Source organism: Leuciscus leuciscus (genome assembly GCF_965113295.1).
Source record: "Leuciscus leuciscus genome assembly, chromosome: 5".
In the NCBI taxonomy this organism is placed as follows: Eukaryota; Metazoa; Chordata; class Actinopteri; order Cypriniformes; family Leuciscidae; genus Leuciscus; species Leuciscus leuciscus.
Genome location: NC_138729.1, coordinates 39,289,440 through 39,311,305, shown reverse-complemented (window position 1 = coordinate 39,311,305; position 21,866 = coordinate 39,289,440). Strand labels below are relative to the sequence as shown.

General features: G+C 39.3%; 4 protein-coding genes across 9 annotated transcripts in view; 2 read left to right on the top strand and 2 right to left on the bottom strand.

Moving 5' to 3' along the window:
• The first annotated feature begins 87 nt into the window (after positions 1-87).
• On the top strand, positions 88-4,434 carry agtr2 (angiotensin II receptor, type 2). 3 transcript variants are annotated; one of them, XM_082169701.1, is made up of 4 exons: positions 88-325; positions 617-762; positions 2,109-2,179; positions 2,538-4,434. In XM_082169701.1, exons 3-4 carry the CDS (start codon positions 2,177-2,179, stop codon positions 3,669-3,671), a joined length of 1,137 nt encoding a protein of 378 aa, XP_082025827.1. In that variant the 5' UTR covers positions 88-325; positions 617-762; positions 2,109-2,176; the 3' UTR covers positions 3,672-4,434. The 3 variants fall into 3 exon arrangements, with proteins under 3 accessions (XP_082025827.1, XP_082025826.1, XP_082025828.1); XM_082169700.1 differs by having other exon boundaries at positions 534-762; XM_082169702.1 differs by lacking the exon at positions 2,109-2,179 and having other exon boundaries at positions 534-762.
• Positions 4,435-4,578: 144 nt separating this feature from the next.
• Positions 4,579-15,480, top strand: LOC309498660 (uncharacterized protein). The gene is made up of 8 exons (XM_082169504.1): positions 4,579-6,487; positions 8,480-8,515; positions 8,597-8,711; positions 8,872-9,039; positions 9,145-9,201; positions 9,429-11,996; positions 12,482-12,587; positions 15,103-15,480. Exons 1-8 carry the CDS (start codon positions 6,466-6,468, stop codon positions 15,205-15,207), a joined length of 3,177 nt encoding a protein of 1,058 aa, XP_082025630.1. The 5' UTR covers positions 4,579-6,465; the 3' UTR covers positions 15,208-15,480.
• An 89-nt stretch (positions 15,481-15,569) lies between these two features.
• plp1b (proteolipid protein 1b) lies at positions 15,570-21,315 on the bottom strand. Of its 3 annotated transcripts, XR_014206042.1 has the most exons (8): positions 19,581-19,837; positions 18,799-18,985; positions 18,557-18,713; positions 17,778-17,952; positions 17,632-17,705; positions 17,482-17,547; positions 15,929-16,446; positions 15,570-15,878 (listed from the first exon to the last, which is right to left on the bottom strand). XR_014206042.1 is itself a non-coding variant. In XM_082169704.1 (7 exons), exons 1-7 carry the CDS (start codon positions 21,180-21,182, stop codon positions 16,372-16,374), a joined length of 738 nt encoding a protein of 245 aa, XP_082025830.1. In that variant the 5' UTR covers positions 21,183-21,315; the 3' UTR covers positions 15,570-16,371. The 3 variants fall into 3 exon arrangements, 2 of the variants coding, with proteins under 2 accessions (XP_082025830.1, XP_082025829.1); XM_082169704.1 differs by lacking the exon at positions 19,581-19,837 and adding an exon at positions 21,179-21,315 and having other exon boundaries at positions 15,570-16,446; XM_082169703.1 differs by having other exon boundaries at positions 15,570-16,446.
• The window catches only part of nlgn3b (neuroligin 3b), a 26,091-nt gene continuing 25,407 nt past the window's right edge, over positions 21,183-21,866 (bottom strand). The window contains exon 9 of one of the 2 annotated variants that reach the window (XR_014206040.1): positions 21,183-21,277. The gene's annotated coding sequence lies outside the window, so the exon portion shown is untranslated. Of the gene's footprint in view, positions 21,278-21,502; positions 21,849-21,866 lie in introns of those variants that run through there. The other variant, XR_014206041.1, reaches the window with a different exon arrangement.

Genomic DNA, 21,866 nt, shown 5'->3' with positions numbered 1-21,866 from the left:
GTCGTCGCCACGGTAACTAGAGTCCAGAGTGAATGGAGAGGCTCTGACGTCTCTATATTTCCTGTGTTTTAAGAAGCTTATCTGCTTTCACACTCTGGGTAAAAGTGTTTGATAGAGGACACGATTTTACCCAACAGTTAAGAGGCAGAACCTCAAAACTTTCGTGAGACCAGCGACCAGCACTTTCATTAGCAGGAATGCGGAAATGTACATTAGAAAGAACAGATCTAAAGACATTTGCAGGTTTATTCACTGCGAAAGATGATGAAACATTACTGCAGCACAAATAAGCATTACTGTGGGACATCTGTCTTTAATTTTTCAGGTAATTTCCTGGTTATGTTTGCAGTCTTCCTTCTCTCTCTCTTTCTGCATTTACCAAAAAGAAGAAAAAAAACACTTCTTTGTTTTCGTCTTCGTCTTCATCTTCATCTTCTTCTTGTTCTTATTCTCTCTCTCTCTCTCTCTCTCTCTCTCTCTCTCTCTCTCTCTCTCTCCCCCTAAAACATCCTTCTCCACCCTCCTTTTCCCAGTGGACAAATGTGGACGTGAAAACTATTTGAACAAATCCTACATCTGGTTGGCTGTTCACTCCCTCATATACTTACACACGCAGAGAATCAACTCCACTTCCAAAATGGAAAAGTCTGCTGGGGGCTAAGCTTTCTTTGGCTCGTTTTTCAGCGTGAAACGTGTGCCAGGAGTTTATCGACAGCTCGGAGGGACTGAAGACTTCTCTAACTTTGCACCGGAAACTGAAAGGTATGTTAAGCTGCAGAGTGCTGTGGTCATTTTTTAACCTTGAAATAAAGTCATCCTGCAAGAAAAATTACTAAGTTACCTTAAGTTAACTTCTTAAGATCCTGAATGTAAAATTAGAAGTATATCTGGAAAATATGTAAGGAGCTGCATTAGCCAGTGGGATGAATTTCCTAGTGCTATTGCTATTATGATCATGTCAGATTATTATCAAACTATTTATCTCATTATCTCTTTCATAATTCCAATTCCAGCCTACAAACTATCAAATCAGTTAATGAAAATGATATGTTTGCGCAGTCTAAAGTATTTATGTTTTGCACTGTGGCGTCACTTTATTTCCTTTTCTTTACTGTAATGTATTAGAGTAAATTTTTCTCATTTTACTTATAAATTGTGAGTTTGAATGTCATTTTTTCAAGGGAGCAGAATCACTGTAGGCAAATTTGGACTTTGCAGTTCTTCTAAAGCCATATGACGTGTAATATGAAACAAATATGAGGGAAATAGTTTAGATCGTTTGAGTGGTTAATCTATTACTGCATCATTCTGAAAGAACTTACATTTTTCATTTATTATATTAAATAACTAAGCTTTCCAATGACTTAAACAGAAAGTGTGTGAACTTGACCGGCGTAGCATTCTGATTAAGAACATGTGCAACATTTGAAATATGACTGGAATTATTTTCAACAGCTGTGAACATTATTTAGGGCTCAGAGTGTGTAATGTTAATCTTCATAAATGAATTATCATGACAGTGGTGAGCGGATATAAATTATGAGAAACTTGTTCACTTAGTATATCATATAACACAAGCAGATTCCTAATATTCAACATATTAAAACTTAAAGATATTTTTAATATAAGGAATCATTTATTTACATTTTTAGATCTAATCATGGTTAAAATAATTGGCATTACCTTTAAAAAAAACTTCAATCTGCTAAATATGTCAGCAGTTGCTAAAGGATTTGATCTTATGTTACTTGATTGTGATTGCGATTGCCAGTGTGTGATTATATGTTGTGCAATTATTATGCATACATTACTTGATCTCATTGGTAAAATATGAAAAGAATGACTGGGCACCTACTTTGTGTTATACAGTACATACTATTGGGGAGCAGGACTGAATCTTGTTCGTACACCCCCCAAACTCCACAACTGATATCCTAGCCAATCAAATATCTGCATGTGCCCCCCGCCTATGTTAACAGTAACCAGATGTATTATGAGCAGCCTACTGAGAGCTATAAAACACATCTGCGCTGGACCCAAACTCACCAGAGCTACGGTTACACACATTCACACACTCGCTTTCTCACGTTTCTTTCTCTCACTCATAGATTCTCTTTCTCACACTGACAAGATGTAAAGGAGAGGATGCTGCAACACCAGTCCCAGTGGACTGTCGATGGTCAGTATATGGTGGGATTTTTTCCCTCTGGTTTATAGCTCTAATCACGTAACAGACAGACAATGAGGCTGTACACAACCGTGGGACAAGACTTTAAATAGGACTCAGAGTGTTTTCTGTGTTTATTCTGGCAACCTGTGAAATTCAGCCTGTGACTTGTAGCTGTTTTATGACTTTTTCTTTGCTTTTGGGCGAAACGTTCAGGAGTTTCACAATCTTGTATTTTCTACTTGAGGGTAGGGGATCAAGAAGTTCTAGTGAAGGAGTATGATAGATGATTTTGCATTTTATCACAAGGCTACAATAACATGTTTCATCATTTCTGCTTCACATGAGAACTTTTTTTTTTCCATTACAGAACTTCAGAATCATCTGCATAATCAGCAGTGTCACCATGGAGATAGACTCCGCCCATAACCTGACTTCACCCGATGTGTCATTGCTACAGCATAATATGACGAATTCATGTGACATGTCTTCCTCAACTTCGCAGTACCAGAAGAAAGTGATCCCCGTCTTCTACAGCCTCATCTTCTTACTGGGTTTTCTTGGTAACATGCTGGTGTTGTGTGTGCTGTATCACAGTTCAGGCCGAAGAACCGTAGCCAACACGTATCTGATGAATCTAGCCATGTCGGACTTGCTGTTCCTGAGCTCTTTGCCATTCTGGGCTGTGTATTATTCACTGGATTACAACTGGGTTTTTGGGAAGGTTATGTGTAAGCTGTGTGGGGGTTTGGTCACTATAAACGTCTATGCTAGTATCTTTTTCATCACCTGTATGAGTGTGGATCGATATCACGCCATTGTCTACCCCCTGCACTCTCAGATCAGTAGGAGCATAAACCGGGCCAGATGTGTCAGCGCCATCATTTGGGTCATTGCGGCTCTGACCACGCTGCCAACAGTTGTGTTCCGTGACATACACACTCTTCCCAGTTACAATGTCACGGCTTGTGTCATTTATTACCCCAGCTCCATCTGGCAAACTGGGTTAACTCTTGCAAAGAACATCCTTGGATTCTTCTTGCCGTTTGTTGTCATAGCTACTTGCTACAGCCTAATAGCCGTGCACCTTTTAGCCACCCCGAACAACCTGGAGCAAGACTCTGGCCGATTGGTCCACGTGTTGCGTTTGGTGGCCGCCGTGGTATTGGCGTTTTTCTTTTGCTGGTTCCCATTCCACGTGCTGGCGTTTCTCGGAGCTCTGGCAGAGCTGGGGGTGGAGTGGGATTGTTGGATGATCCAAGTAATGCATAAACTCCTGCCATTCTTCCTCTGCCTCGGCTTTTCCAACTCTGCCATAAACCCTTTCCTGTACTGTTTTGTGGGAAATCACTTCCGGGAGCAGCTGTGGCAGATTTACGGGGGTATGCTGACACAGAAAAGAGATTCTATAAGCACAAGACTGTCTTCCTTCTCCAGGAAACTGAGTGACTTCAAAGAAACCGTGCCTATGGAGATTCTTGAGCAGCAGAACAGCCCGTCATGAAATCTCGTGACGCTGTAACCTTTACATGCTATCATTACAATCTACTGAGGACCATGGCCCTGTCCCAAATGGCACACTTCATATCGTGAGCACCCCCTTTGTGGTCGATATGCGCCCTCGATGAGCACTTTTTGCCAAGCCCACACTGAAGCGGGCTCCGGAGCAAACTTCTTCCCGACAGTCAAAGCGGCGTTACGTCACACATGTTTTTAGGGATCCATTTGAGACAGGGCCTATGTCAACAGTCAGCATCATTGTGCATTTCCATGGCCTGCCACTTGTTCAGGATGATCAGTTCAGATGATGTTGTTGGTTGATTCTTTGGTTGATTATTTCTAATTATGCAGGGGTTGTGATAGCCCCACCATCTACAAATAACATTTGGTTACATAATAAAATGTAGAAATATAGCCCAAATATTATGTTATGTTGTTCAGACTCTATCCAGGATGAGGAACTTCCTGATTTTCCTGCACAAATCATAGATGATAAAACTTTTTTTTTTTTTTATACAGCTGTACAGTCTTAATATTTTGCTAACTAGTAATATCAGAGTTCTAAATAACCCTCAAATGTTAGACAGTAGATGTGTCTTTCATTATATGGGCAATATCTGCCAGAAAGACCCAACTTCTATCTTTAAGCTGTAATATAAAAATTCACTGTAATGTAACATGCTGTTTAAATTATAAATCATTGTAAATCGAATTATAATTCTATTATAATGGAGCATCGTTAATAAATGGTGTTAACAAGTAAACAACATCACTGTTTTGTTCTGTGATTTGGTATCTATCTATCTATCTATCTATCTATCTATCTATCTATCTATCTATCTATCTATCTATCTATCTATCTATCTATCCATCCTACCGATTTGGTTAGGCCTACTGTCTCAATGGCTTGTGTCACTTATCTTAAGAGTAGATGCTTGAGTTAACAGAGTAGAGCAGATGTAGATCGACACACCTTTCAAGTCTTGTTGGGTCATCTGAAACACCAGCTGGAGTAATGAACATACTTACTGTAACAGCAGTTCTTCTGGAAGGAATCTGGAAGAACCCGCTTAGCATTTAGTGATAGTTTTCCTTCTGTCTCTGAGAGTTTTAGAAGTAGTTCAGTAGGGATTTGTAGAATACATATTTCTCATATTTTACTTAATTAATTCAGTTTTCTAAAGTCTGTCATTCCCTGTTGACACCCTTGCTGCACACATTTCCTTTTATGTCTTTTTTTCACATTTCAGGAATCCTGTTGTCTTGGTTATTTGAATACTTGTCATTCGTTGTTTTCTAAACCTCCCGTTTTCTAAATCAGTTCTCCTCTGTCAGTACTTATTTCAATTTAATTTTCTTTATAAAGACAAGATCAAGATTCTGGAACTTTTTAGTTGAAGTTAAATGGATGAAAATGTTTGTATATCAAGCTCCTTCCAGATGCACTTCTGAGATGTAATGAGATGTCGGTTACACTTTATTTTAAGGTGTCATTGTTACAGTGTAATTATACAGTTAAGAACTGAGTAATATTAAGCAACTTACATGTACTTACTATAGGGTTAGGGTAGGATTAGGGTTTGGTTGAGGGTTAGTTGAATGTAATTATGCATAATTTACTATTATTACTATGGTAAGTACATGTAACATATGTAACAAGGACACTGTAAAATAAAGTGTTACCGAGATGTCTTATGTCTGAAAGCAGTGAAACAGGTTTAAAACTGTAGATTCATCATTCATTGAATGCAGTATGAGCAAACATGAGGAGGATGTTTTAGACAGATAAAAATGTTGATAGATAAGAGAAACCAGGGTGTTGCATAATAGTTAAGAATCTGGACCGTTTGGTGCAAAGGTTTCAGGTATTCAATAAAGATTTACAGAGATAACTGTTCCATCACCACTATGTCCTGCAGCGCTAAACTGCTGATCCTCACACAGACCTACTATTAGTGCATCTAGTTTGAAAACTGCTACATGACAGTTTTAAGTTTTCACACTCCAACCTCTAAAATCTCAAATGTTGTGACTCTACACCACTAGAGTAACATGTAACATATCCACCTATATATTGTTCTTGTAAATGTGTAGAATCACTCACATTTTTTTTATATCTTATTATTCATTTAACATCTGACTGTGACATTGAATATGTGACTGTTAATCAAATATATACTTTTGAAAATCTGAGAATAAAATCCAGAATCTACCAGAATCTTAATTTTTCTTTCTGTGAGGTTGAATTTAGGCTTATAAGCCACAAAATACAGATACGTTCAAGCCAGTGATTGTAAGTTTGTTGTGTTGATGAAAATAATTTATTAATACATTTATTCCTGCAGGTATACTGTTCCAGCCAACATACATGTTGCACACTGTACATTTGTGCAAATAGATGTCTGTAAACTTAAGAGGTTAGATGGTCTTTGGTGCACATTTGTCTCACTTTGTCATTGTTTTATAACAGTGTCTTGGAACAAACTGTGACTGGACTGCAGACAAAACCCACACGCACACTCAAATATGAACACAGACATCACTATCTTACATCAAGGAAATAAATTCCAAGGTGTGTGAAATGCGAGTTTCCAGCAAGCAGTTTTGCGTTTAAAAGACGTGTAATAGCCGTCCAAACACAGCCCTGACGTCTAGGCGTAAACAAGGCAAAATTTGGGCTTTCAGTGAAAATGTAATAGACGTCTAACCATAGCCCAAGAATAGACGCACAGGCTAAGCATAGAACATGTCAAAGAAACGAAACCAAACACCTTGTAATCACTGTTGACTTTGCTTACATGATGGAATTTCATACATCTCGTAAGTTATTTTGGCCAAAACGACATGTAATCAAATTCAAGGTTATTTTGGCTAGAAGTGGGTCACTAATAGCCGGACTATATCGGGTCTATAGTAGATGGTGAAATGACAGCTATTGCTTGCTGAGTTATGTCTAGTTTTTTGTATTATTATTATTTGGTTTGCTTTTTTGGAGGTGTGTGCAGGTGCATGGGAGGTGTGTGTTGTGTGTGTCTGAGTGCATATGAAGTGGTTGCAGTTTGGCAAGGTTTAAATCACTTTTTTACAGATTAAACTGCACAGATTTCTACACACAGGTAAGACACCATATCAGAGAAATGTATGTTTAAACAAATTTAGGGTGTGTGTACAGTTTTGGCAGTAAGCTATCTGAGGGCCATTTTGTAATGTCCTCTAAGATATAGCGAAGCATGTCTGAAACTATGCTACTTTAAGTGCTCCTTGTGAAAATGATTGCGTATATGAGAGGTCCTTACTAATATAGGCCTAGCTCTTAGTGTCTATAGGTGTAAGGGTGTAAAAGCTTTTCTATGTGTGTTCTAGAGTTTTTGTTTGAGGGGGTTTGCATTATGACAAAAGGGTTCTTCCTCTGACTGTGATCAATGAAATTTCAACAAAACAAGCACTGAAGATGATTTCACTGTTCTGGGAAGTGAGGAGGACTTCCTGCCATTATGTTTGAGACTTAACCAATAGTGTGTGTGTGTGTGTGTGTGTGTGTGTGTGTGTGTGTGTGTGTGTGTGTGTGTGTGTGTGTGTGTGTGTGTGTGTGTGTGTGTGTGTGTGTGTGTGTGTGTGTGTGTGTGTGTGTGTGTGTGTGTGTGTGGTGTTGTACTTTTTGATCCTGAAATGTTTTAAGAAGGGGACATGTCTTTTATGAATGAATGAACTAATCTTGTGATGGCCAGAAATTAAAATATCATATTATAGTTAAACATGGCAACAAAAAAGAAGACAATTGAAGTGCAGTGAAATACGTTTTGAAAGGCAAATTTTTTGTTGTTGTTGCTTTAAATCTAATAATGTCAGCAGTTTTGTAGGAGGGTTAGGATTAGCGATAAAGGTAATTATCTTACCTGTGCACGCGCAGTTATACAAATAATATGAGACAATTGATCGTTCATCGCGCTTCACCACTGTCTTTCGAAGCATACGCACAACGTCGAAGCCAAATTACATTGACATCGCAAAAGTTAGACTGCTACGATTTCAGCCGGGATAAAGCGTTTACATTATTGGCCTATTTAATAAGACGATGTGTTGTTTTAGTCCGACTTGCGTCAAACCTTTAAAGTGCATGCACGCACATTATTCAAACGGCAAATGTGTAAGCAGAACAGATCCTGTAAGTAAACTACATCCAAACACCAATGAGGTAAATGTGGGCGTGGAATAGGCTATATCTAGCTTCATATTACTTTGATATCATGTAGGCTAATTAGCTCAAACAAAACAAAAACTAAAATAAAAAGCATTCCACAAACACAACACATATGAGCAAATAAACACATACAAGGTCTTATAGACCATTTGCTCATCACTTGTGTTTGTGTTGCTGTGTGTTTTATGACATGCTCTTCCTCTTAGCCATTGACGTCTTCCGGCTCATTTATTTTTGGCTACTTATGTCTTCACTACTTAACTGCTAAAGGACTAATACATCACAAGACAATGCAATTACTATGTCAAGTGCAATTCCAAACAGTTGCATGGAGACAAAAATATTCACAACACATTTTACTGTGACAGCACCAGAGTTTCTGTTATAGATGGTATGCGAGATAATGCACACACCAAAGACAGAAAACATGTGGTTGTGCTGCATTTTTGTTGTTTGTATGTGCGTGCATTCCTGGGTAGTACAGAAATTGGCACCAAAAAGAAAAAGAGCACATCAAACAATATACGTAGTATGGATTATACTAAAATGGGATATAGAGAAACTGAGGCTGTAAAATATCAGATTTTTTACTTCATGTGTTTCTCATATAGGCCTGACTGAGGAAGAGGATATCACAATGTCCAGTGGTAAAACATGCACAAACACAAACAATAAAACATGCACTTGTGAACAAAACACACTCTAACAGAGGTTTTCTGTGATTGTAGATGTTAACAGGCAGGCTGTGTTGCAGGCGATAAAAGTTCGAACCCATTTGAAAAAAGATGGAAGTTGGATTCAGGGATCTCAAGAGGTTCTGGACACTCAGTCAGATGTAAAATGGTAAATGCACACTTACGCTGTCACCTGCTGGCTGAGAGTGGTAGTATCAACCAGTCAAAGGTCTTTCCTGTGATTCCATGAATTCCATGTGAGACATCATTGTCTATTTCCCTCTCACTCTCAGTTCATCTCACTCTTTTTTCTGTTCACTCTCTAACAGTAAACCAGCAAAGCTTGTAAAGCCTAAGAATGAATCATCACCTGAGAGCAGTCAGGTCACTTCCTCCATCATACCATGTTCACAGAGTGGCGCCACCGCCTCCTCCAGTCTGGACACATCCACAACCCCTCAAAGCTCTTCTGTCATGTCAGCCTTAAGGACGTTTGAGTGAGAGCTGTTCTTATTTTCCTTGTGTGTTATGTATGTATTCAATGTTTCTGCATTCTATACATGTTTCCATCCAAATAACTTCAAGTATCTGCACTCCCTTAGGCCTGTGAGCTCAACAGAAAACACACCTGTCAAGAGAGGGTCCCATCTGGCCAAAAGGTCTGGTGGAGCTCTCTGTACTGGATAGAGCCTTTTATCTATTTTATTTTTTATTTACCTTTTATTTATTTAGCCTTTCTTTAATTTCCTTATTTGCAAGTAAAAAAAAACTGAAGCAGAAATTCTTAGATGTTCACACTTATTAATTCATAACAGACTATATTTAATATTTCATGAGGTGTAGAAGAACAATCAGATGCTTCATAATTATTCTGAATGTGTTCCAGTTCATATCCTGTCCTTGAGGACTCCAAGAGAGCACGTGCAGAGGACGTAACGGTCAAACCTGTAGAAGAACCACCAAAGACTCCAGCAGATGCTCTTAAAAAGGACGTAGTGGAGAAACCTGTAGAGAAACCATTGAAGACACCTGCAGATGCTCTTAAAAAAGACATAGTGGAGAAACCTATTGTCAAACCTTTAGAGGAACCGTTGAAGACACCTGCAGATGCTCTTAAAAAGGACGCAGTGGAGAAACCTATAGTCAAATCTGTAGAAGAACCGTTGAAGACACCTGCAGATGCTCTTAAAAAGGACGCAGTGGAGAAACCTATAGTCAAATCTGTAGAGGAACTGTTGAAGACACCTGCAGATGCTCCTAAAAAGGACATAGTGGAGAAACCTATTGTCAAACCTGTAGAGGAACCCTTGAAGACACCTGCAGATGCTCCTAAAAAGGACGTAGTGGAGAAACCTATAGTCAAACCTGTAGAGGAACCTTTGAAAACACCTGCAGATGCTCTTAAAAAAGACATAGTGGAGAAGCCTATAGTCAAATCTTTAGAGGAACTGTTGAAGACACCTGCAGATGCTCTTAAAAAGGATGTAGTGGAGAAACCTGTAGTCAAACCTGTAGAGGAACCGTTGAAGACACCTGCAGATGCTTCTAAAAAGGACGTAGTGGAGAAACCTGTTGAGGAACCGTTGAAGACACCTGCAGATGCTCCTAAAAAGGACGTAGTGGAGAAACCTATAGTCAAACCTGTAGAGGAACCGTTGAAGACACCTGCAGATGCTCTAAAAAAGGACGTAGTGGAGAAACCTGTAGACAAACCTGTAGAGGAACCATTGAAGACACCTGCAGATGCTCTTAAAAAGGACGTAGTGGAGAAACCAATAGTCAAACCTGTAGAGGAACCATTGAAGACACCTGCAGATGCTCTAAAAAAGGACGTAGTGGAGAAACCTGTAGACAAACCTGTAGAGGAACCATTGAAGACACCTGCAGATGCTCTTAAAAAGGACGTAGTGGAGAAACCAATAGTCAAACCTGTAGAGGAACCATTGAAGACACCTGCAGATGCTCTTAAAAAAGACGTAGTGGAGAAACCTGTAGTAAAACCTGTAGAGGAACCGTTGAAGACACCTGCAGATGCTCCTAAAAAGGACGTAGTGGAGAAACCTATAGTCAAACCTGTAGAGGAACCGTTGAAGACACCTGCAGATGCTCTTAAAAAAGACATAGTGGAGAAACCTGTAGTAAAACCTGTAGAGGAACCGTTGAAGACACCTGCAGATGCTCCTAAAAAGGACGTAGTGGAGAAGCCTATAGTCAAACCTGTAGAGGAACCGTTGAAGACACCTGCAGATGCTCTTAAAAAAGACGTAGTGGAGAAACCTATAGTCAAACCTATAGAGGAACCGTTGAAGACACCTGCAGATGCTCTTAAAAAAGACATAGTGGAGAAACCTGTAGTAAAACCTGTAGAGGAACCGTTGAAGACACCTGTAGATGCTCCTAAAAAGGACGTAGTGGAGAAACCAATAGTCAAACCTGTAGAAGAACCGTTGAAGACACCTGCAGATGCTCTTAAAAAAGACGTAGTGGAGAAACCTGTAGTAAAACCTGTAGAGGAACCGTTGAAGACACCTGCAGATGCTCTAAAAAAGGACGTAGTGGAGAAACCTGTAGTCAAACCTATAGAGGAACCGTTGAAGACACCTGCAGATGCTCTAAAAAAGGACGTAGTGGAGAAACCTGTAGACAAACCTGTAGAGGAACCGTTGAAGACACCTGCAGATGCTCTTAAAAAGGACGTAGTGGAGAAACCTGTAGTCAAACCTGTAGAGGAACCGTTGAAGACACTTGCAGATGCTCCTAAAAAGGACATAGTGGAGAAACCTATAGTCAAACCTGTAGAGGAACCGTTGAAGACACCTGCAGATGCTCTTAAAAAAGACATAGTGGAGAAACCTATAGTCAAACCTGTAGAGGAACCGTTGAAGACACCTGCAGATGCTCTAAAAAAGGACGCAGTGGAGAAACCTGTTGTCAAACTTGTAGAGGAACTGTTGAAGACACCTGCAGATGCTCTTAAAAAGGATGCAGTGGAGAAACCTGTTGTCAAACTTGTAGAGGAACCGTTGAAGACACCTGCAGATGCTCTTAAAAAGGATGTGGTGGAGAAACCTGTAGTCAAACCTGTAGAGGAACCATTGAAGACACCTACAGACACTACTGTAGAGGTAACAGGGAAGAAAACAGTAGAAGAAGTTTCAACAGATCAAAAGCAATCTAGTGGAGCACTGCATGAGAAAACAGACAAAACTCTACATGAAAATCCATCAAAACCTTCAGGTGCGCTGACCACAGAGAAAAAAGAAGACAGTCCAGTTGAACAACTCATAACAGCACATATACCTGTACCCAGACAAGCAGAAAACCAGCCTCCAAATAATCATGGGGAACTTTCACTAGAATCTGCTCTGAAAACTTCAACTACAGAACCAACAGAAGAGCCTCTTGTGGAAGCCCCAGCAGAGGACCACAGACTGAACAGTGAAGCTGGATTGAAGTAAGTCAGTCGTTTATGCAACACCAATTTCATTTTGATATGACATTTGTTGACCTAAATTGACTTTTTAGATTTTTTTTTGAAACGCCATTTTTAGTTTAATGTATGCTTAAGTCAATTAAATCAGTGTCCATTAAATGATATCTGTGGCTCTAGAGAATCAGAAAGAGGAATCACAAATGAAAACTTCTAGAAAAAGTTCTTGCCAGCTTTATGCTAGAGTATGTTATATTACATTTTTATTTTATTTATTTCTAGAGCAGTAATATTCAATTATATAATTAGACATTAGTTACACAAACTGTAACACTATTGTTTATCAGTATAAATCATGTAAACACATCAACACTGTCAAATTAAGTGTGACCTGTCTCACTAAATAATTGCATTTATTTTTACAATAAAGTTGAATGTATTAGTATTTGTATTCAACACAGTTTTATTCTTAATAAGACGTCTGTGTATCTGTGTGTCTCCCTTTGCAGTGTGAAAGGTAAAACCATGTGTTCCTTCTGCAAGCTGCCCTTAAATGGAAGTGTGAAAATCACCGTCAACATTCCTGACATTTGCTGCCATCCGGATTGTTTCAAGGTTTACTTTTTAAATCTCTTCTTCCTCTGTACTGAACTAGGCTCAGAAGTCAGTGTCTCAGCCTTCCTCAAAGTTGTTTTCATCTGAGCTTTGTCTATAAATTTCCACCTGGTATTAAAGGTGCAGTAAGCGATTTCTGAGAAACGCTGTTGAAAGTGGATCATAATGAGCTCCAAAACACACTTGTAGCCAATCAGCAGTAGAGGGCGTGAACACTCATGATGGGGGAGGAGAGACAGTGAGCAAGAGGGAGATTTGAAGAAAGACTGTAAATGGCTGAGGGACATTACAAAAGAGAAAAGGTCACTGAAAATAAGAAGGGTTATGATCAGGCAAGAGCTTTAGAACCCACGTTCCTAAGCACTAGAGACCTAAGCGAGAAGGCCCTTTAAAACGGACGCTGTTTCTGCACCACGAAATAAGAGAGGAGTCTCTGCAAAATCCAAACAAAAGTGGTCACAGGAGACACGTTAAAGGGGTCATATAATGGTACATGCACTTTTACAAGTTGATTGTACTGAAATGTGTGTTGGCAGTGCCTGTACACAACCATCATAAAATGATAAAAATCCATCCAGTGTTTTTTTTAAATCTCCTTATATGTTTTCCCCTCTCTCAAATCAAGCCGTTCGATTTTGTGATGTCACAAAATGGACGCCCCTCCCACAATTGTTGATTGACAGCAGCGTTTCAACACAGACCCGCCCTCGCTCGTGAGCGAGCTGTCAATCATAGTCCGCGCGTCATTGTTGATACGCAGGAGCACTGTCTATGAGCAGAATGCCGTCTAAGAGATTGTGGTGTTCTGTTCTTGGGTGCAATAAGGAACACAGCAGTCATTTTGATGTTCCTAAATCCAAACCGCTGAAGACGCAGTGGCTGAGTTTTGTTTTCGAAGGGAATATTCCCCACGATCAACGTCAATGCTTTCATGTTTGCGCGAATCATTTCACCAGACTGCTTTATAAACGAGAACATTGAAAAAGGTATTAGCTCCTGTCTGAGTAGGCTATGTGTTGTTTATGTGCCTAATGACTGTAATAGTCTCACAGACTGCGTATTTTTTAAACAGATCAGTCAAATGTTAGTGCTTCACCCCCTACAGTTGTACCTAACACTGCATAGATAACGTTACGCATCACGGACGAGCCTACATTTACCGAAAAAAAGTTGTTCATGACCATTAGCTGTAACATCAATCTGTCAATGAACTAACGTATACATCAGTAAACACATATAGCGTTCGTATCTCACTACGTTACCCTGCCAGTACATACAAAGATATATCAAAGTGATATTACGTTAACCAACCATTCAGACACGTCCTGTTTTCCGACTCCGGTTAAAATTGATACGGTTGCACAGTGTCCTCGGAGACTCTCGCTGCCATTCTTCAAAATATAACGTTACCCTCAACTGTTGTCAAGGCAACACTCCACGTGTGTTGTTGTGGCAAAACGCCCACGGAACAGAGGGGCGGGGTGAGCAAAGCATATTATCATTTAAAGACACATGCACTTAAACGGCGTGCTGAAAACAGAGCTGTTTTTTACCAGGTAAAATTTGTGTTTTCTTACAATACTAATGAGAATTTTTAATTAAAGTATATTAGAAACTTTTAATTTAGACCCTAAAGAATCATATTAGCTTGTACAAAAATGGCATTATATGACAGCTTTAAAGGGTTAGTTCACCCAAAAATAAAAATTCTGTCATTAATTACTCACCCTCATGTCGTTCCAAACCCCTAAGACCTTCGTTCATCTTCAGAACACAAATGAAAATATTTTTGATGAAATTCGAGAGCTTTCTGACCCCCCATAGACTGCAACGTTATAACAACTTTCAAGGCCCAGAAAGGTAGTGGTGACATTTTTAAAATAGTCCATGTGACTAAGTTACACTATACATTTTATTTCTTATTTACTCAACTTCATGCTGTCCCTGACTTTGTTCAGATGAACAAACAAATATTTTTAGACAAATAAACCATCTCTTTGAGTCCATTTAATGAAGGTGTATGGGACCTCCAAAGTTGATGCTTCAAAAACCACATAAAGTGAACATGATGGTAATCTACATAACCACAATGGATTAATAAATGTATTCTGAAGCAGAACGAGATTTGTTAAACTATAAACTCTTGCCTCCAGTCAAGTGTCATATTCTGGTTCAAGTTCACGCTTGGCATAAACAGCCCAAGACAATTTATCAACTGTGGTTGTGTAGATTAGGCCTACCATCGTGTTCATCATGGTTTTTAAAGAGTCAACTTTATTGGTCCTGTACACTTGCTTTAAATGGATGCAGAGATGGATTTTTGTTTTGTTTTGTTTTTTGTGCTTGTCTGAAGAAAGAAAGTCATATACAGTACATCTGGGACAGCATGACACTGAGTAAATGATGAGAATTTTCATCAAGTATCCCTTTCATTGCTTTTTCCTATGACCATCCACAGCAATAAGATGTGCTGCAGTGTGATCAGTAATGTTTTGTCTCTCTGTGTGTGTTTTAGTGTAATGGCTGCCGCAGTCCTCTGGGTGATCTCTCCTCATCTATGTACCAGTATGCTGGGAAAGTCCTCTGCGAGAGATGCTTTGATCAAATCTTCCAGCTCTGATGATTACTCCCCACAGCCACCTACTGGACTACAACTTACAACAAAGCTCATCTCAGACTCTGCCACTACGTTTGCTTTAATTCAGCACTTATTTAAAATAAACTTTATCAGTGATGGAAATGCTGTTGTAGGTTTAGTGCACATGAATACAACACCATTTTCTGTTAATGATCATTGCTGTGTGTGCATGTATTCATATATATATAGTATATACAATTTCCCCTTGGGGGTTAATAAAGTATCTCTTTCTGTGTCTGATCAACATGTTCCTCATCTTCTTCTAACATTTCAGTTTCAATTGTATTTTAATATCCTCTTTAAATGTGATCTGTAGCTGTAAGAAGAATTGACAACACTGATCGTCATCTTTCATTAAAGTTTATTGCATGAGTTTCTATGAAGTCAACACACAATTTTATGTAAATTCATTTTAGTTTGCATTATTTTTATTAATCATTTACAGATATCAATCTGACTAGAAATATTTTTAGTGTTCTAAAATGAGCTAGAACAATAAAAAAAACATTAGTTCCTTTGATCGAGCACCATCATTGAACAGGTTCAGCATATTGCCACAGTTAGTCAAAATATACAACAAATACACACTGACACTAAGAATGTCTGTAAATACTGAATTCAAATTGACACAAAGAAATATGCTCACTTCAGTGCTGTTTCTCTGTGTGTCTCAGAATATAAACCAACAACTGACTGAGGAAACAAGTCAAACTCTCTCAAAAAGATGAAAAATGAGAGAGAGAAGCTAAAATCCTAGCAAACTGCAAGGCATTAATATGACCATGAAGCACAATGAATACAATCATTAAAATGAATAAATGGCCGTGAGAGAAAGGAGAGAGCGGTATGACAATGTGTGTGTGTGACAAAGACAGAGAGAAAAGAGACAAATGAAGAAATAGAGAAGCTAGATTCCACTCCTCCAGAGATCTACAGTACAGTAGTTTGTGGTTTTATGTTTTTTCCATTAATCAGTGTTCTATAGTGAGGTTTGTTTATTTGTCTCACTAGTGTGTGTGTGTGTTGTGCTCTGTATGATAGACCTCTGCAGGGGCTTCATGGCACTCGCTTGCGTTTCCTCACGGGCCACAGTGATGACACCACTGATACCGCTGCAACAGGAAAGCGGGCCTAGCAACACCGAACCTAGCAACGGATTCCCTTCCTTCCGAGAAACCTTAGAATAGCGTAGTTGTAGGTGGTGGCAACCACGTAAATGAACTAGAAAAAATAAGAAAAGGAAAGAACAACCCATAAGTCTGATCAGAAGGCGGCACTGACCTGTTCCTCTGCAAAAGAGGAAATCTGACGTTTTGTGACATTAGTGTTTATATCCCTTTGACACTCTCTGGATGATAAACATCAGACAAGGCATGTGATTCTAATAATATCACATCATTTATTTACAAACTAGTCCGTAGCAGAGTGCAGTACTAATATTTTAGAGGAACAATCACTTTGGAGCAACTGGGGTTTAAGTTCCTTGCTCAAGATAAATTCAGGACTTGATTCTTTGAAAAGGTTGTGAACGATTGTTAATGCAGTAATTATTTTTTACCATCTGGCATATGTGCACAAATGTGCATTTGTTTGCAGATGGCACATATCTAATGGAGAATTTGAGAGTAGCTTAAGTGTCTAAATACTTTGGGGGCCATTGAAACTGCAATTTTCTACTTATTACATTATTATTACATGTTTGCACCAATCTCACTGTGATCCTCAGCAGGACAGAGGGCTGTCCTGATAGTTATATCTGGAAATAACTAGATAAATAACTGCTGCCAAATACACAGGAAAGGGAGTAGAGACGCTGGGGATCTGTCAGTAGCAGAGAGGTCAGTTAATGATTGTAAACTAAACATTCCCTTGCTATACTTCCGTTATGAACTTCATGCTGTTTGACAGCTCTGCACTCTGACCTCAAAGAATCCAGTCCAAATTCAATGGCAATGGAAGTTTGTCAATAGACATAAATAAATGTGTAAATATAATAATCAAAATATGTGTAAATGACCTGTTTCTGTTCTCAGTAATTGCCAAAATTGACCAATCATTGTCATTTGTGATTCTTAAAATCATTTCATAAAGATTTCTGAGGTGGATTTACCAATTAATAATGGATGCTTTCCAGAATGCAAAGCAAGGAGGCCCTTGAAATAGGAACCAGTTAACCACTATGACTTCGCACAAAACATCTTCCACAGTAAATATCAATGACTGAATTTCACGTGTGTAAAATATGAGATCACTAACCAGGGCAAGAAGGGTGATTCCTGCTCCAGCAAATGCACAGATGTAAAGGTCATGGGTCATGTGGAACTGGAAACATGAAAAGGGATATAAGTGATATGATCTCTTGAAACTCTGAGTATGTGTGTGTGTCCAGGACTATAACCATCTAACCTCTTGTGTTTTGCAGATGTTGCCCAGTGTATTTCCACAAACAATCCCAGGCACAGCATTCCAGGGAAGAAACCCTACATAGAAAAAACAGACATCATGATCATGAACGCACACAGATTCACACACACACATGGGCGCAGACGTACCATACATGCGTGGGTCCATGCAGACCCTTGATTGCTGGTTGAACAAGGTGGTTTCCGACAGAATGTTGACTTTGTGACAGGAGCTTTTCATATTAATGAAGAAGAGCACGGGAATGGCAGTGAAGCCAAAGACAACCAGCCAGATCACAGCAAGAATGTATGTCAGGATAATCAGCTGGACGAGAGAGACAAGCATGCAAGTAAATCTTGATATAACACCTAAACAGTGTTTAAACAGTCCAGATACAAACAAAATAAATCAGACTAAATCAACTGCTCAGAGGTTATCAGGGAGTTTAGATACAACAATCAAGTTGCAGTTGGATGAAATAGTGATCTAGCTGGTGTGTATTTTAATGTTCCCTCACTTTCTGACCTAAGATTCTCCATGACTTCTCCATTCATTTGTGATAATAGGATAAGTAGTTTTGCAAATCATTTTATAGATATCACATTTTCAAAATGTAATTTAAGCTGAAAGAAATACTTACTAAAGGACTGAGCATAGCTGAACAAAGAACACTAAATACAAAAATTCCTATGGGTTAAATAATAATAATAAATATATAAAAAAAATTATAAAATATTATTAATAATTTATCTTATATAAAATGTTATATATTTATGCATTCTTTTTTATTTCTTTTCCATATCCTAATATTTCATTATCAAGAAAGATGAAAAGAGAAAAATTCAAAAAGCATTTCACGCACGCACGCGCGCACACACACACGCGCACACAAGCATGCACGCACGCACACAAACACACACACACTCACGGTCAGGCTGAGGCCGCGCCCGAACTGGGTGCTCCTGAATTCTCCGAACGTCTGCTTTACTGCACTGGTGGTGTAAAAACCTTCAGCCAACAGCAACAATCCATAGAGGAAAAAGAAGGAGGCCAGACCGTAGATCACATACTGGAAATATTTTATACTGAAACACAAAATATGGAACAATGACACAAACAATCAAAAACAGACCCACAATCACAAAAAGAAAGAGAAAGACAATCACTCACAAGTCTGCCAGCACAATGAAATCCTGGACGTCCCTTGCGAAGTAGAGCTCTATGAATGTGTGTGTGTGAGTGAGCGCCTCATGCCCTCCCCCACAGAAGAGTGCCACACCAGTGTAGCAGAGCAGGGTGGCCAGCAGGCTGGTGTAGGGCACGGCGCCCAGGCAGCGGATGCAGCAATCATAGCAACCTGTAGGTGAGTGATATATCAACACACACACTGCACATGCAGCACACACAATACACACACACATTTACACACACACTCTATTCTAACAGTGCACAAGCGCACTCATGATCATCTAGAAAGCTCACCGCTGACCTATAAATGAGCATGCACACTTAATACAAACACCGCTAATGTGCTTTTAAGAGTTAGTTGGCCTACAGTAAGTCAAGGACACACAACAACATGCACACACATACACACACACACAATGTGCTCTATCTGACTGACACATGCACACACTTTTAAACAGTCAGTGTATCATGGAATCACAAATGAACAAGCCAAAATGCAGGCGATCAAAAAGCCCTGCTCGAAATCTCGAACCACAAAAAGAAACCCAAATTACAAAAACCTGAAAGTATCAAAACAGACTTCGTGAAAAAAAAAAAAAAAGATGAATATGCGCTATATGCACCAAAACATTGAACAGGCAAAGCAACTATATCAATAATAAAGCAACTTAACCAAAAGAAGCCAAACAATAAGCGGCAGAAGGCTCAGCTATGAAGTTCTGCAGTCCCCAGCGTGTGAGAGAAGATGATGCGCCTCGGGTCACCTAGCGCTTTACACAACCACGGCTGTTTCACTGGAAACATGGACACTGCTGAGCCGAACCCACACCAGGAGAGAGCCGTGAAGACGCTTGTCCACTCACTCCACAGAGATTTCTGTCCTCTGTTGCTCTAATTTCTCTTTCTTTCTTCAGATACACTCCACTGTCCACCTCAAGGAAGAAAAAAAACGCATCGCTTAAGCTGCTCCTCTCCCTCCCTCACTTCTTTCTCTCCTTCTTTCCCTCCCTCCCTTTCTCTTTCTCTCTTGCCTGAGTAGCCTGGTGTCAGGGTGAGATTTGGAGGGGGGGGTTGCGTTTTCATGTGTGTTTGAGGTTTTGTGGTCAGTAAAAGAAGCACTTGTGACAGTCATAATGGCTTTTGTTTTAACAACAAAACGTATCATTGTGAACAAACACACACACACACACACACTCACAGGCCTCAGCAGTGGAGTGCGTCATTGCATTTCAACCCATAGCGGCACAGACAGACACATACTGACACCACTAGGGTTACAATTGGGATCATGGCAGGTCACCCAGCCTTTTACACTCTTTTTAGACCCTTTTTTTTTAGCTTATCTTCTCAACAAGCGTCAAAAATGCCTCAAAAATAGCCACAATAATCTATCACAATAATCACAATATTGATTACTATACGGAAGACATTTATTCATCACACCCTCTGTTTGAGAATGTTGAAATGCTTTTGGGTCTTAAATTAACTTAAATGGGATAGTTTACCCAACTATTCTGTCATAATTTTCTCACCCTCATGTCATTCCAAACCTGTATACCTTATTTCTTCTGGGGAACACAAAAGAACATACTTTTGAACATACCATTTACATTTGAAATTCAGTGCTTTACTTTTTGTCCATACAATGAAAAGTCGTTGGGGTCCAATGTTGTTTGGACACCAGTGTTCCTTTGTGTTTTGGAGAAGAAAGAACAACCGGTTTGGAAGAACTATCCCTAGTTTTGAGCAGAAAATGACACATTTGCTATAACAGTTCAAACTGAAAATGTGATTCTGCAGAAGGCTGATAAGCTCTTGTCCATCTAATCTGCTGTCAGGCACTGCAAAAATAATAATAATACAATGCATACATGTTAATCCTTCATGCCTATTTTTAGACTGGCACTGGGCCGTACAGGATTCGCCCACAGAGAAGAGAATATTTGACCTAAAGACCTTATGTGACCTCTGGCTGGAGTCTCCTGAGGTTACTGGTCGTCTCACCCACACCTCTGAGGCGTCGTAGTAACTGTCTTTGCCAATCAAAAGCAGAGCCAGCTGGTTAATCAATCAAAACAACCTTTCTAATGAATTAGAATCCATTTAATACCGTATTTCCCCTCCATAAGTACAGGAGTGATGCTTCTAAGCTTCTTCTGACCAATCAGAAGCCATCTTAATCTTACACACTACATACAAAAAGGATCATTAAAACACTTCTATGCATTTATCTAAACAACTAATATCACATGCAAATCACAGACAGAACGATCAATTCAAATTCTGCCAGTAAATATGAGAAAAATGATGAAAATCATAGCATTGGTTAAAAATGGGTTCAGGTGAGTTCAGGTAGACTTACCCATGTGAGTATGTGTGTGCGTATCGCGCTCTGTCTCTCTGATGTGCCGTGTAGTTTAATCTCTCGATGCTTTTATGATTCTCACTCACGCTTTTGTCCCTGGAACAATAAACAAACCCCTTTGCTCTCTCTCACAAACAAACACACTCACACACTCACACACTGGGGCAGATCTTAAAGATGCAGCGCCCTCTTTCACTGCCATGATAAATAAAGAGTAAGTGTGTTTGTGTGTGTGTCAGTGCAATGAATCCTAAATGTTCTCATGCGCATGCATGAGAAAGATGAACAAATGGGCCAAAACACTCATGCACAAACGCTAGTATCTCTTTTTGGCCTCTTCACAAGTTCTACATAAACATCCATGTACACACACACAAACACATTTGCTTAACTTTCTGCATTTCCGCAGTTATTGATTTCATTTTAATTACTTCTTTTTTTTTTTTTTACAAATTAGGATGTCCCCCAAAAAAGGTTATGGTCAGATTTAACTCACTTCTAGATACAAATTTGTTTCCAAAATATGGTTAAGTTTGTACACACACAGATACATTTTTAAACAAACTGAGGGCGGTGTGACTGAGTCAGTTTGGGACAAAAGACCATTCAATAGTACAATACTACAATACTACAGCTGTCCGAATTAGGAACACACAGACAATTCTCTCTTTTAGTAACACACACA